The following is a 14,848-nucleotide window of genomic DNA, read 5'->3' as shown; positions in this document are numbered from 1 at the left end:
CCCCCAGTCAAGAGATCTCGGTTAAATCCATCATTCTTTTGCTCACCATGCCACCCCAGTTTAGACCTGGCCATATGCAAATCAGTCTTGACCCTGTGCCTCATGGGAACAGTCCAGCCCGAAGTGCCAAGCCAGGTCCTCCCTGGACTGGAAACAAGCATCCTAGGACCGGTTTCGGGGTGTCACCCCTCTTCAGCCAGGATAGCTTGATTCCAGTGGCACAGTGAGCCCAGGACGCACGTCTGGGCATACCTGGCGCACTTAGGGCGAGAAAGCAAAATACATACAATTGATGGATAGAATGCAGAGCAAATCAAATCATTCACCCCCAGTCAAGAGATCTGGGTTAAATCCATCATTCTTTTGCTCACCATGCCACCCCAGTTTAGACCTGGCCATATGCAAATCAGTCTTGACCCTGTGCCTCATGGGAACAGTCCAGCCTGAACTGCCAAGCCATTGGATGGAGCATCCTCCACGCGTCTACTAGACCCATTGCTCCCAAAAAGCTGTGAATTTGCTTACAGGAGGGTGGCAAGTCTCTCTAGATCCACCGATCTAAGGAATCAGAGACAATTGAATTAAAATCGCCCCCAATCACTAGTCTTCCCTCCGGCAAGCCGAGAAGGAGATTACCAAGGTCCCTGAACGCCGGGGTTTGGAGATATGGCGGCATGTAGGCTGAAACTAGGTTCAACTTGCGGCCCTCCAACGTCTCTGAGGTCGCTACAAATCTACCCAGATTGTCTGTCCATGTGCGGTCTATCTTCATTGGGAAAGTTTTCCACGTCAGAATGTGCCACCAGTTTAAACCCCCATCTCGACATTGTGTTGCATGCGTTTCCAAGTAAATGGATCTCTTGTAGTAAAATCACGTCAGGGGCGTTTAATTTTATGAGTTGGAGCACTATTCCCCTCTTTATCTTATCCCCCAGCCCATTTATACTCCAGGACATCGGTTTGAGTCCTGGTTTAGCTGTTGAACCCATACTCGCCTAGAGTGTTAATCTGTGTTCTCGAGGGGAGTCCCATATAATTCCCAGTGTTCTGTTCTACGCCAGTCGACCGCCCTGCCCTACCATATGCCAGTGCCACCTTGTTAAACATACATTTTGAGTTGTCGCTACATTCCCGTCTGCTGTCAATCTTGTCCAAACTGTTCTTGAACTGAACTAAACTTCCCATACCCCCTTTCCTGTCACCAGAGTTTTGCATTTTGATTATTGCTTTGGTTATATATTGTATCGGAAGTTCTCAGTGACAAGAGTCCCACCCCCATATTGTGGTTAACTTCACCCCCCCACATGGCGGTATCAGAACCTCCCGCCACCCCGAACTTGTAGAGTGCCTATCGCCCACCCCTGTCTCTTAAGGTGTGTGTGCCCAACCATACACCCGTACAAAATCACTTCAGTGAATTACTGGATCGATATTACAATGTTCCCTTCACTTACTTCATTGAATAACATTATTAAGTCCAGCACCGTATATAGAGTTATCTAGTTCATGCCTCGCCTTCGCTTGTTTATTAACTGGCTGGCCAAGTCACTACCGGGCCCAGGGAGGGAGTGTCTATGGGCCCTCCGAAATGACCATGTTGCATACAGACCATAGCTCACTTGCCGCCTTCAGTGGCCTTGTGGTCTCTCGATGGGGATCCTGCTCTCTGTCCCCCTCGAAGTCTCTCTTGACTGTTCCGTTGGCTTTGGTGACTCTTCCTCCCAGCCAGTCGCCAGCTATCTAGCCAATCCTATGCCTCTTCAGGGGTAACAAAGAACCAGACCTTTCCCTCTGACTCCACTCTTAATTTGGCTGGAAAGAGCATAGGATATTTAATGTTCTTTTCTCGCAGTACTTTTTTTTATTTCCAGGAAGCTGCACCTCTGTTTGTAGAATGATATCTCTATCTCTGTAGCTAAAATTTCTCACCACTATAGATCTCGGAGGAGAACCAGGTTTCGGTTTGCCCCCGGACACTCTATGTGCTTTTTCTACCATGAAGAATTGTGAAAGTCTTGCAGGTTTTAGGTAAGTCGTGACAAGTTCCTCCACAAACAAGTTCGCTGCTTGCTCCTAAGCGTGCTCCAGAACGCCTAGTATTCGCACATTATTGCGTCTTGAGCGCCCTTCGTATTCGTCCAGCTGTGCCTCCATCCTTCCACTCAGGGCTTGTAGATCATCCACCCTCTTCTGAAGGGTGGTCGTGTCTTTGGCGAGGGAGCCGGCGGTCAACTCGACATCTTTGAGTCTAGTGTTCATTGAACGCATGTCCACTCGTATTAAGGAGACCTCTGAGGACACAGAGTCAATCCTGGACTCCAGTGACATTCTCAGTCGTGATGGCCGTTAGTATGTCTTGAAGGGTCGGCTCCTGTGCCCCATCTACTTCCTGCTGGTTCTCAGACTGGTCTTCTGCATCCTTATCTCTGGGACCGGCACCATTACTCCATGAATATTTATCCAGTTTGGCCTGCATGGAGGCCTTGGTGGTACGACCTCCTGCCAGGATGAAACAAACACCTGCCTTGGCTACCGCCTCTTGTTTTATGCCCCTTGCGCTAGACTACTAGTACTCCATACACAGTTCTGCCCTTAGTGTAGTGTCGGCTGTTCTTCAGGTTGCAAACTCGTGGTTAGCGCTGAGTCTCGGGTATCGGCTTGGCTTCTTCTTCAGAGCATCTGGTTACTCCTTGGGCGCACTATCGGATAGCGTGGCTTCAGGACAAGAGAGCCCTCAGATCTATAGCTGCACTATGCTTCCTTTTAGATATGGAGGACAATGCTACACTTCTTTGCAGCTGTTGCACTGTCTCAAGCTGGTGTCGCGTTGCAAGGGCAGAACCACTGACACCAGGCTGCGAGGAGCCTGCATGCCAGTGTCCACTTTCAGTATGTCAATTGGCTGCCTGTTAGCGAGCGCCCTCAACCGGGCCACCGGGATCGGCACCCCGTGCGTCACTTTGCATATGCTACACTTTCAGCCCTTTAGCTACAACTTAATGTCTGGGTGTCCTGGCTGGCCTTTAATGTCTCTCAGGGCGCTTCCGACTCCGAGCAGATGAATCAAGCTTGCGTCCCCTCAGGGATTATTATGGTGCGGTCCAGTTAGTACCTGCCTCGCACTGCCTTGCGTCTTTCAAACTCAGGGGGCAAGCGTATTCAGTGCCAAAGTCTCCCTCCGCCCCTCCACTTCTCCAGTAGCCTCCACCGTAACAGGCCCTGCCGCCTCGCCTCCAATACAGCGAGGCCGCCCCACAGCCGGTCGCACCCGGAGCTGATCTCACTTCCAGCGCTTCGCTTACCGGTTTCACTGCGCCCTTAGGGTCCGGCTGGAATCAGGCACCGACACCCGTGGCCCCGGATCTGGGCTCTTCAGGTTAGTGCTCTTCGCCGGTCTCTCAGTCGGATCTACGACGACGACCGACTTTTTCTGCGAGCGCTGGTGTCTGAACGCCCCTCCACCCCCGTCAGCGCTGCTCCTCCAAGCCAGCCACGTCGTCGGGCGGATCTCGGACCTCCCGCACTCGATGTGCCCGGTTCTAGGCCCTATATGCTCTCGCAGGGATCATAGGCACGAATCTGGCGTTTTTCCATCAGTATTCACGGATCTATGGACGGATTAGCTCAGAAACGGGTGTGCTCAGACAGAGTCGCCTCAATAAGCGGCCATTTTGCTCGGCGGTTGGCCACGCCCCCTGGTGGTTGGCCACGCCCCTTACTCCTTTTTTGAGTGTTACTCACTCCTGAATTTCCAGATGTAATTCACAAATCCTTTTTACTCATGTCCCCTGAGTCACCAAGTAAGTAGCTTGTCTTATTTATTGAACTTCCTAGAAAACATACACTATGTGTGCAGTAAGACTCCACTACTTACAGGAAAATCTTTTTGAATCAGGGATCATGAGTAAGTTCCATCGCATCTTTGAGTAAGACATTACTACTCGCAGAAAATGCTTTGTGAATTGGGCATGTGTAGTTAGGAGTTATTCAGGCACAGGACAGAAGTAAGATACAACAATATGTAGAAAAAGCTTTGTGAATCAGCTTTAGGAAGGGAAGAACATCCTTCAGTCACTACTCCACATCATCTTTGAGTCGTGGCTTCATCTGTGACCCTTCTCTTAGTTAGTTTTTTGCTGCATGTTCACCTTAACAGCATACTTGTACTCTTCAGGCAATACCCATTGGAGGGAGGGGAGATATGGTTGGCAGGCAAGAGTGCACACCTCCCAAAATTAGACTTCTGGGGGGGGGGTTGTAGGCACCCCTTAATGTATGGTGATGTTGGGTGGTATCGAAACATTAAAATGATATTGTCAAGGTTGCGGACCGAAGAGGTCTAGAAGATATTTAACGACTGGTGGTAGTGCAGGAGGACTGTGGCCAGCATGGACAGGTTATCTGCCGTGTGGCAGGTCTGAGGTTATAAGAGGATGTGACAATCTGATACCTTTACTGTCTCAACATTTTATGGAAACTATGAGACAGCTCTACACCCAGGGTTGAGATATGTTTCACAGTTATTCCACAGTCCTTGACTGTGTAATTTGGGGAAGAAATGGACTAGGGCCCGGTAAAGGTTTTCAAGGCATTAAAGGTATTCTTTTAAACTCCATGAGTGCAATGGAAGTTAGTCTTTTACCCCACAGGTCTTATCACCGAGGATGGAAATAAAGAGGAATCTTAGTCAGCCATTTAATAAGTTGTATCAGGTCTTATTCCACTGTGATAGCACCATCCTGGTCTTTAGCAGATGTTGTAGACCAAAGACTTTCCTTTCTCTGTAACGTCTGATCAGGCAAGCAACTGATTATCATGACTTCTTGAAATGTACATCCTACCAGTCTTACTGAGAAAGTTTGATGCAGTTTGATTAAAGAACTTACTCATATCCTTTCAGTAACCAGCACAGACACTGAATAGAAGTGTGAATTTCTCTATTGGAATGTCTGTTTGAAATCTGTTTGAAAGAGCATGAGAAAAGAAGATGTCCACTACAGCATGGCTTGAATCAAGGGATCCTAAATAGGGAATGAGATCCAGATCTATGAAATGGGATGACACACAGGGAGCAATAACTCCAAAACACACTTTTGTTTTGGTTGTTTTACCTTTATTTTTCGTTTTTCAAAACAGTAAGCAACAGGCACCGCCGTAGGGAGTACGATGTCCTTTTTTGACAGCCTTTCGATGGCGGTCCGAATGTCATGGGAAGGCTGTCAGTAAGGGACTTTGGTGTGCCCTAGCGGGGCCCCTGTCCCCTGTGGGCCCCCGCTATGAGACTTGGGGGTACCTGTGGTGCCACTCCATACATCCATACTCCGTGTGCCAGGCACCAGAAGATGCCTGGCCCATGGATGTTTAAAAAAAAACCTTTTTCCATTGTGGCTTGTACTGCGGCCCTTTTTGGGCCGCAGCTCAAGCCACAATGGAAAAAGCCATGATTCTAACTGCCTACATGGCGATTGCATCATAATTTGGCGGGTGGGACCGCCGACTACTTGTTGGCCGATCTTAATTCCGCTGCGATGACGGTCGGACGCTCATTCGACTGCCATCATAATCGGCCCCATATTCTTCATTTAATGACAAGCAGTGTAGTTCCTTGAGAATGGGCAAGACTTGTTTAAATGTTCTCGGGATGGCAGGGCACAAGTAGTTGAATATAACTTGATGGGGGTTAGTGAGAGCTGTGGGATTTTTTTCTATATCTGTGGTTAAAATTAGGCGTGTGCTAAAGGACTTAAATGTTATGTATGGATGACATCTAAATGTAGTTCTATGTCATTTACATACTGATGGATGGACACCTTTCCCCCGGATCACCAGGCCTAGAGGTTCATACAGACTGAAGAGAGTAGGGCTCAATATGGGGCCCTGAGACAACTAGCAAGATCATTGAGGATTGACAGAGATATGTTAATTGATCTTCACCAATTGATGGCAATTGGTCAATAGCGAGGCAAACCAATCCAAGTCTTGGAAATGGAAACCCATGCGAAACTCTAGGGTGTGCATTTGGACCACAAATAGACAGAACTCCCTATAATCTAATATGTAGAGTACATAATCTAGTATTAAAAGAGTTGCTGTTTCAAAGCTTAATCTGTTTTGGAAGCCAGACTGGTTTTCCACCAGTAAATGTTCTTTATTAAAATAGCAGATCAATTGGTTAGAGATACACCACTCTTTTTCTTTACCCTACCATGTCAGGTTGGAAATTGGCCTGAAATTAGACAGAGTTCTGGAGCCGTTGATTGCAAATCAACATTATTGTTGGAGGAGGTGAAATTTGTTTTCACTGGTGCTTCCGGGTAGGATGGCTTGGTGGTACTTGGTGGACTTCAGGTGAATGATAGTGGCAAGTTTGCCTTTACTGATAATGTAAATAGAATCCTATTTGTTGTTAGTTTTCAGTAGGTGGGATGAGTTCTTACTAAGGACTTGGCAAGTAGTTGTCTAATATGGAGTTGATTTTGTCCATGAAATAATAGAGGAGATCCAGCTTGTTGTATTTAGAAATTGAAGGGTCCTCAGAATTGAATGGAGGAAGAGTGGTGTTAGAGTGGATAAACTAAAAGGAGATTCTGGCAGGGTTAGAGGACAAGTCATTTGGACCTGTAAGAAGATGACTTTAGCAGAAACAAGAGCAAATTCATATGCTCTTATTGTCTGGTGTATAACTTTGAAAATTTGGAGAGGCGCCAAGTGGATTCCACATACATTTCTCTTCATCCCTTGTAGAGGGTCTTATTGAATCATGGTTTTCTTGTCTTTCTCCACTTAGGTTTCAGTTGTAAAGGGACAAGAAAGTCTACTATTTCCTAGACTGTAGTATTGTAGTCAAGTAGAGCTTTCTTTAATGTCAGCTGACATATCTAGCTTGATTTATATGAAAGAAATTTTACTGGCCAGAAATGGTTTAATAAAAAATACCAGCATATGCAGAGGAGGGACACAGGTCAGACGGCGTATCTATAAATAACAGAATAGATATGGGAAAGGCTGAACAGAAGATACGAGATGGCATTGACCTTGAACTATTTCTGTCAGCCTTAAAATCAGGAGCTAAGAAGCATTAAATAGGGGGGAGACTGTATAAAACACTTTTTGGGGCCCAGCAACAATCTTTACTATATCATCTTGTGTATGTTGAAGTGCGATCCTTGGTACCTTGCTTTTGCCAGGACCACTGATACATTTTGAATAGCCACATTGTTTCAGGTGGAATTTGACTGGTTTGGGTATGGGTTGGACCCCATATGGTCTTCATCATGCTACTTGTCAGAGCATGTTAGAGCTTTTTTCCAGCCTGCCATGGCTATGGGGACTGGTCAGAAGAGTCAGCACTGGCCCAAACCTGGTGGGGTTCAGTTCGGTGTATGCTGGAGGGGCATCCAGTTTGGGTCTGCTTGCCTCAACACTTCATTTTCATCAGCCAGTACCTCCAACAGGACTTGCAGTGTCAAATGCCCTTTTCCATTCTTTTAGTTCTATGCATCACTATTTGTTACACCTGAAACTACTGCTGTTTTGTTTTGATGTTGTTGAGACTTATAATGTCTCCACGTGGAGCTTCTAAGACCTCCTCGGCATTCATTTCAATTGTGTGGGGTCACCAGAGCCTCATCTTTGCTAGTGTTTTGAAATCACAGGACAAATGAAGTTTATTTCCATGAAGTGGTTCTAAAATGTCTAATGGTATCAATAATTGGCAACTGGCATACAACACTGATTACTGATCTAGCTACATATCTCACTAGTGCTAATTAAATACCACTCAGCATAAACTGTACCAATTTTCCATACTTTCATGTTAGCAGAGGAGGACATTTTTCAGTGCATTTCAGAAAGCAATTTACTCAGATATCCAACATAGCTGAAGAGGATGTACATTTCAGAGTTAGAGGTTCAAAGACTCTGAAATATCATCCACCGCCGCGTGTCTTCTTGAATCATGGGATCTTAAATAGGGCCTGAGATTCACATCTCAAGAAGGGAGACATAGGGAGCTCTAAGCTTCAAAGGAAACATAAGGGCAGTCTAAAACCAGACCACTTCATAAGACATGGTGTCTTGTGGTGGATCTTCTGCTTGATCGGCAGCCAATATGGTGACCAATGAACTTCCTAATCTGTTTGGAGGAATGGTTTTGTAAGCAAGGCATCCGATTTTGAATTTAATTATCGATTTAATGGCATGGAAGTATGGATCCTTTTTTTTTTTTTATTTTTTTTTTCAAAATTTTATTGAAACAATAAATCAGATACAAGCATGGGCCTACAACCACCAGGGCCGGCCGCTAGATTCAGAAATGATCGTACATTAGTTAAAGCAGTAGGCGACACCTGGGGCCCAGCCCCGTAAATGGCTCAGGATAGCTCGAGAGAAGCAGGAGACATACATTTAACATAAATAACAACAAAAAACAAAAGGCGAGGCATACAGGCAGAAAACGTGGGTCAGGCTACATCCGGGGGACTTTTACTCCAAGACTTCAATTAGCTATCATCAGGAGGGAGTATTGAAAGATCGGGGGGGGGTAACGGGAAAGGAACATCCATATATGCGATTATACAATCAGTTACGAGGAACCATCAAGGGTCAGGGGGACAAAGCAATATCGGTGTCCACTAGGGGGGGCGTACAGATACCCCCACGATATACGTTCCATTGCCCCCAAATTCCACCCCATGCCCCGGGTTTACCGCGGGCCACATATACAGTCTTCTCCCTAAACATACACCAGTCCATGTTTTCCTTCCATACTGACACGGTGGGCGGCCGCTGGGAGCCCCAAAGCTGCGCTATATCCCTCTTGGCAATCATGTAGCCCAGGGCCGCCCACCGAGTCTGCGCCGCGTTATAATCATTGGGCTCCCAAACATTCAAGACACAGCGACGCACCTCCGGCAGCAGCTCCACCCCGGTGACTTGCCCCATGACCCCATGAACCCGACGCCAGTATTCCGCCACCTCCCGGCACTCCCAAAGGATATGGAGAAAGGTGGCACTGAGCCCACACCCCCGCCTGCAGAGCCCATCCTCCGAGAATCCCATCGAGACCAGACGGGGGCCCGTAACATACACCCGGTGGAGAATCTTTAGCTGAACCAGGCGGAGGCGGGCTGGAATGGCAACTTCCTTGGGGGACGATAGTGCGGACTGCCAGTCCTCGTCGTCTAATTCCACCCCGTCCCCCGTCCACGTCTCCCGAAGGCGCACCAATAGGTCGGCCCGATTGTTAATGAGTTTTTTATAAATTAAGGAGATAGTACTGTCGGGAACATGACCATCAAGTATGCGGTCCTCGAGGGGCGAAGAGGCAGGGATCTTGGTCCCCTCCCCAAAGACAGAGAGCAGGGCGTGCCGAACCTGGGCGTATCGGAAAAACTCCTTTTCCGTGAGTTCGTATTCGCTCTGGAGCGCCGCGAAGGTCTTCACCGCGCCCTTCATCCATAAGTCTCCCACTCTACTGATGCCAATCGTGTCCCAACGGTCAAACCCCTTCGTTGTCCAGAGGCTTCCCAGTCGGTCGGAGGCAAATAAAGGAGTAGCGCATGTTAGTCGCTCACTCCAGCCCATGGCTACATTGGCCGCCTTCCAAATCCGTACCGCGATCTTAGTGGGGCCCGTCAGGGTCCGTCCAGCCGAGCGGGAGTAAAGCGCCCTGTTATAGTTACCGCCGGGAAGCAGGAATTTATCCATCTCATACGCCGGATTCAAGCCAGGCGCATACGTGGCGTGGTTAATGGCTGATAGCTGCGAGGCCCAATAATACCTGCGAATGTCGGGAAGCGCGATGCCCCCGTCATACCAGGGGAGAGTAAGTTTGGCCAGGGCAATACGCGCCCGCCCGTCCCACACCAGTCTCCTCTGCAGACTCTCTACTTCCCGAAAGTAGGCTACTGGAATGATGTCGAAGGAGTTCTGAAGTGCATAGAGGAACCTGGGAAGGGACATCATTTTAAACAATGCGGCCCGACCCAGTGGGGACAGGGGCAGCCTACACCACCGAGCCGTGTCTTCCCTCAAACGTCGAAGAGGAAGCAGGAGATTGTGCTCATAGCGAGCTACCGGGTCCAACGAGATGTGTATCCCCAGGTATTTAAAGCCGGACAGAGATATTTGGATCGGAAGCCGAAGCGGCAGGAGAGGGGGGCCACCGGAGATAGGATAGACACAGGATTTAGACCAGTTAATCGTGAGACCCGAATTTCTCCCGTAGGAAGTCAGAACATCGAAGAGAACGTTAAGCGACTGCCGCGGCGAGGTAAGATACAGGAGGATATCGTCAGCATATAACGAGACCCGATCCTCAAAGCCCGGGGCCCACCGGATCCCCCTGATCGAGGGCTCCCAGCGGAGCCAAGCGGCGAGTGGCTCCAGGGCGAGAGCAAAGAGCAGAGGGGACAACGGGCACCCCTGCCTCGTACCCCTACCAAGAGCGAAGGGCCGAGAGACCCGCCCATTAACCACCACCTGAGCCATGGGTCCCGTGTAGAGAAGCTTCACCCAGCCAAGAAATCCCTCCCCAAAGCCAAATTTGGTCAAAACAGCCCAGAGGAATGGCCACTCGATGGTGTCAAAGGCCATCGTGGCATCTAAAGAAACCAGCACGGCCGGTTCAGAGAGGTACTCCGCCCTGGCGAGGGCGCCATGAAGACGCCTCAAGTTGAGGGCGGTGTTGCGATGTGGGATGAATCCGCATTGATCAGGATGAATCAGATCGCAGATGACGCTCAACAAACGATTGGCAAGGACTTTAGCCAGGATTTTAGGCTCTGCATTTAGCAGTGAGATAGGCCTGTAGGAGGCACAGCGGTCCCGTGGCTTACCGTCCTTGGGGATCACGACTATCGTGGCCAGTCGCTGGTCGACCGGAAGGGAACCGGCCTCAAGGGACTCCAGAAACATACGACGGAGGAAGGGCGCTAGTTTATCCGGGCGCAACTTATATAATTCGATAGGTAGACCGTTGGGACCCATGGCCTTGCCCGAGCGAAGGGACCGAATCGCAGTCGCGATTTCATCTACCGTCAAGGGAGCGTCCAGCTGCTCACGGTCCTCGGCAGAAAGGCCAGGCAAAGCAATGTCCCTCAGGAGAAGGCGAGAATCTTCCTCATCTCTATCAGTCACCGGGGAGTACACAGTCCGGAGGTGGTCGGCAAAACATTCCACAATCTCACCAGGCTCCGTCACACACACTCCATCCGAGACACGCAACTCCGGGACCACACGATTCACTCTCTCCCTCTTATCCAGCCACGCAATCAGCTTTCCCGCCTTGTCCCCGGCATCATACAACCGACCCTGCTGCTCCCTATACATAGTTTTGGCAGCGTCGGTGACAAGAGATCTGTATTCAAACTGTTTCAGATTAAGGGCATGGAGCCCGTCCGGAGTGACACCCGCCTCCAAGGCCGACTCCAGCCCCAAGATGTCAGTCTCCAGCTTCACCACCGCCTCACTCCTGAGCTTCTTAGCCACCACTATCTGGGAGAGGGCGTGTCCGCGGATTACAGTTTTAAAGGCTTCCCACAGGGACAGTGCAGACAACACAGACCCCTCGTTTTCAAGAAAGTATTGGTCCATAGCCTTAACCAGACTCTCGCGGGTCGTGGGGTCTCGCAGGTACCACGGGTTAATGGGAGCGATCCGCCCTGCAGACCGCGACTCGGTGTCAAAGAGAAGCCACAGCGGGGAATGATCGGAGATACCCCTCGCTAGGTGCCTGACCTCTCGAATTCGACCCGCCTGCGTCGCGGGCATAAGGAAATAGTCTAACCTAGAAAGACTCCCATGTGCCCCAGAGTGAAAGGTGTATTGACATTGGGTCGGATGCATTAATCGCCAACTATCCACCAGGCCGAAGGTCTCCAACAGACCACCTAGCCAAGCCTGGGCAGCGGGGAGGGCCCTGGGTGGGTGACGATCCAGGTCACCCGAGACCACCGAATTAAAATCCCCGCCCATAAGCAAAAGGCCATCCGGAAGTTCAAGCAGCATTCGACCCAAGTCCGCGAAGGTGGAGTTCTGGAGGCCCGGTGGGACGTAAATTGAGACCAGGGCAAGGGGATGCCCCTCCCACCTCCCAGTCAGACAAACATAACGCCCTCTGTCATCTGAGACCACCCGCGTGATCTCCAACGGAAGTGAGGATCGCAGGAGAATGCCCACCCCCCTGGAGCCAGTTGTGTAACCAGAGTGAGCCACGAGGCGGTATCCCCCCCTGTTCATTGCATGGCAGACATTACCAACCAAATGCGTCTCCTGGAGAAACACCACATCAGGAGTCAGACGACGCAAATACTGCAGAACTACACCCCGTTTGATACGGTCCCCCAACCCATTGACGTTCCAAGACATCAGCTTCAACCCGTCCCCCCCCATCCCCTCCAATAGATCGGAGGTCCCCCCGCAAGCAGCACAAGTCCCAAAAGTGGAAGAAAATCAATACCTCGCCCTGCAGACAAAAACCACACTACAAAACAACCCCTCCTTCCCCCCCACCCCCCCCAACACCCAACTCCCCCCACCCTGCACCCCTGCGGGCCAAAAAAAACCCCAAAATTGCAGTGTGCCTGTCGCCCAACTAACCCCAGTCTACAAAAAGACCCCGGAGGAGGAAAGGGACCCGTCCCCGCCCGCCCCCCATACACATACTAGCAAAACACACTGAACCAAAGAAGTACAACCCAGCTGAGCAGTGCAAATTGGCAAAATCAAGGACCAAAAGTCACTCCAAAGGGGACCCGCCACCGTTGGCACCCGCAGAGGGCCCGGGACGGCCACCTCTGTCAGGCAGCGTGTCCAACCAGTCACTCACGGCCACAGGAGAGTCAAAGAAGGCAGTCCGATCATCATGTTCCACTCGGAGTTTGGCAGGGTAGAGCATAGAGTACTTTAGGCCCAGCTCACGAAGACGACGTTTCACCCCCTGGAATCCCATCCGCTGCTTCTGGACAAGTTGAGTAAAGTCCGGATAAAAGTTAATGGATGAGTTCTCATGTCGAACCGGGCCATGGACCCGCGAGGCCTGCAGAATCGCATCCCGGTCTCTGTAGTAAAACAATTTGGCCACGATAGGCCTCGGGGGGGCCCCCGGCCGTGGCCGCCCGCCCGGAACTCGATGAGCCCGTTCAACGGCAAAAAATTTACTCAAGCCCGCAGGGGTCAGCTGTTGGAGGATGAGTTCCTCGACCAGGAGGTCAACCGGGCGGTCGTCGGTGGACTCCGGTACGCCGATGACACGGATGTTGTTGCGTCGGGCCCGTCCCTCGAAGTCCTCCAGCCGCCGGGCCATCTGCTCGTTGACCACCTTGATGTCGCCAAGCGCGGCCTGCAGGCCCGACACATCCGCACCCAGGGTGGAGGTCCGTGCATCGAGAGTTTGAACCCTCTCGTTTGTTTTGGAGAGGTCCGCCCGTATTAAGGTGACATCAATCGCCACCGTATCGATCTTGCGGGCCAGGGCCTCATATTGCGTGGCGATGGTCTCCCTGATGCCATCAATGGCGCCCATGATGTCCTGTAGGGAAAGTTCCGAAGAGACGGATGTGCCACCACCGGCGACGTCTGAGGGGGGACCGGCCGTTCCAGGAGAGCCTCTGCCCTGAGTGTAGCGGTCCATGTTGTTGGTCTGGACCGATCCTCCACGGAGGGAGGATTTAGTCTTACGCCCCTCGGGGCCCCCCTTGCCCCCCATGCGGCCACGGACTCCGAGGGGGACCGCCGATCAAGAGTAGTTGGGATACCGGCCCTGGAAACCAACGCCTCACCCAAGGCCACAATATGGCGGTGCGGGGGGACCCAGGGCGATAGGCACTCTAGTGGCAGGTGGAGACAAAGCTTTGTGCAGAGTTTAGGGAAACACCCCGCCACCTCAATCGCTCCACCGGCCAGCCCCCTGAGGTCTGAAAGTGAAACCGAAAGTGGCCAAGCGGCCCCTGGCACCGCGCCACAGCCGTTGTTGTTCAACTGCGACACGGCCCCACGGCCCACCTTGCCCCGGGCACCTCCGCCGGGTGGGTCCCAAAAGTTCAAACAACGATATTTCAGGATTCCCGGGTCCGATTAAATTCCTGAAAAGAGATACGTGCTCAGCTGGTCGTCCTCTCCCAGATTCCATAAACCAAATCAGGATATTGTCAGGATAAATTCCGAGGAGCAGCGAGGGTCCGGGGAGCCCTGTGCTCACGCGACCATCTTGGATGCGCGCTAGGCTCCTCCCCGTATGGATCCTTGAGAATGGGCAAGATATGGTTGAATTTTCTATATGATGGCAGCCGACTGGTGGCTGAATAAAGTACTGCCTTGATGGGGGTCATTTCTGGGGATATTCCTGCTCTCATTTTATGAATCTGTGTTTGGTGGGTTATTGTGGTTAGATGTGGCTAAATTTGTAGATGTTGCATTCTGCAGCTATTCCCAGTTCCATTCCATCACACTGACAATACGGTGCTGAATAATGAGCTACTCTGAACATCCAACATAATCTTTTGTGATTTAATACCATGTAAAATAGTTTGTGAAAAGGGATGTAACCTATACATGTTTTTACATAATGCACTTTTTACAGTTCCTCAGGTTCTTTTTTGATCCTCTGAATCTGAATACATGGGTAAAAGACGAGTGGAGTATGATCTATGATGCTGATTACGTAACAGAGAATTGGATTGATCCGTTGCTGAAGTGAGTAATATTTAATTCTAGCTTTTATTTCTTTGGTGAGATAATGTATCACTAACATGTTGAGCGGGTTTCTGTATAATATTATGTTATAATTTGTAGAGCGTTTCGACACAGATGCTTTTTGGCACTTTAGGAAGACACAATATTAAATCTT

General features: G+C 50.2%; 1 protein-coding gene across 2 annotated transcripts in view; it reads left to right on the top strand.

Annotated features, from left to right (window-relative positions):
• Nucleotides 1-14,848, top strand: part of CFAP99 (cilia and flagella associated protein 99) — a 545,884-nt gene that overhangs the window by 171,087 nt on the left and 359,949 nt on the right. For both annotated transcript variants that reach the window (XM_085643346.1, XM_085643347.1), the window contains exon 5: nt 14,582-14,694. In XM_085643346.1, the coding sequence (XP_085499472.1) occupies nt 14,582-14,694 (113 nt within the window). The remainder of the gene's footprint in view (nt 1-14,581; nt 14,695-14,848) is intronic.

This window comes from Triturus cristatus, chromosome 2_2 (genome assembly GCF_964204655.1).
Source record: "Triturus cristatus chromosome 2_2, aTriCri1.1, whole genome shotgun sequence".
In the NCBI taxonomy this organism is placed as follows: Eukaryota; Metazoa; Chordata; class Amphibia; order Caudata; family Salamandridae; genus Triturus; species Triturus cristatus.
Note: the sequence above shows the minus strand (reverse complement) of the source record. Positions and strands in the feature narration are given on the sequence as shown.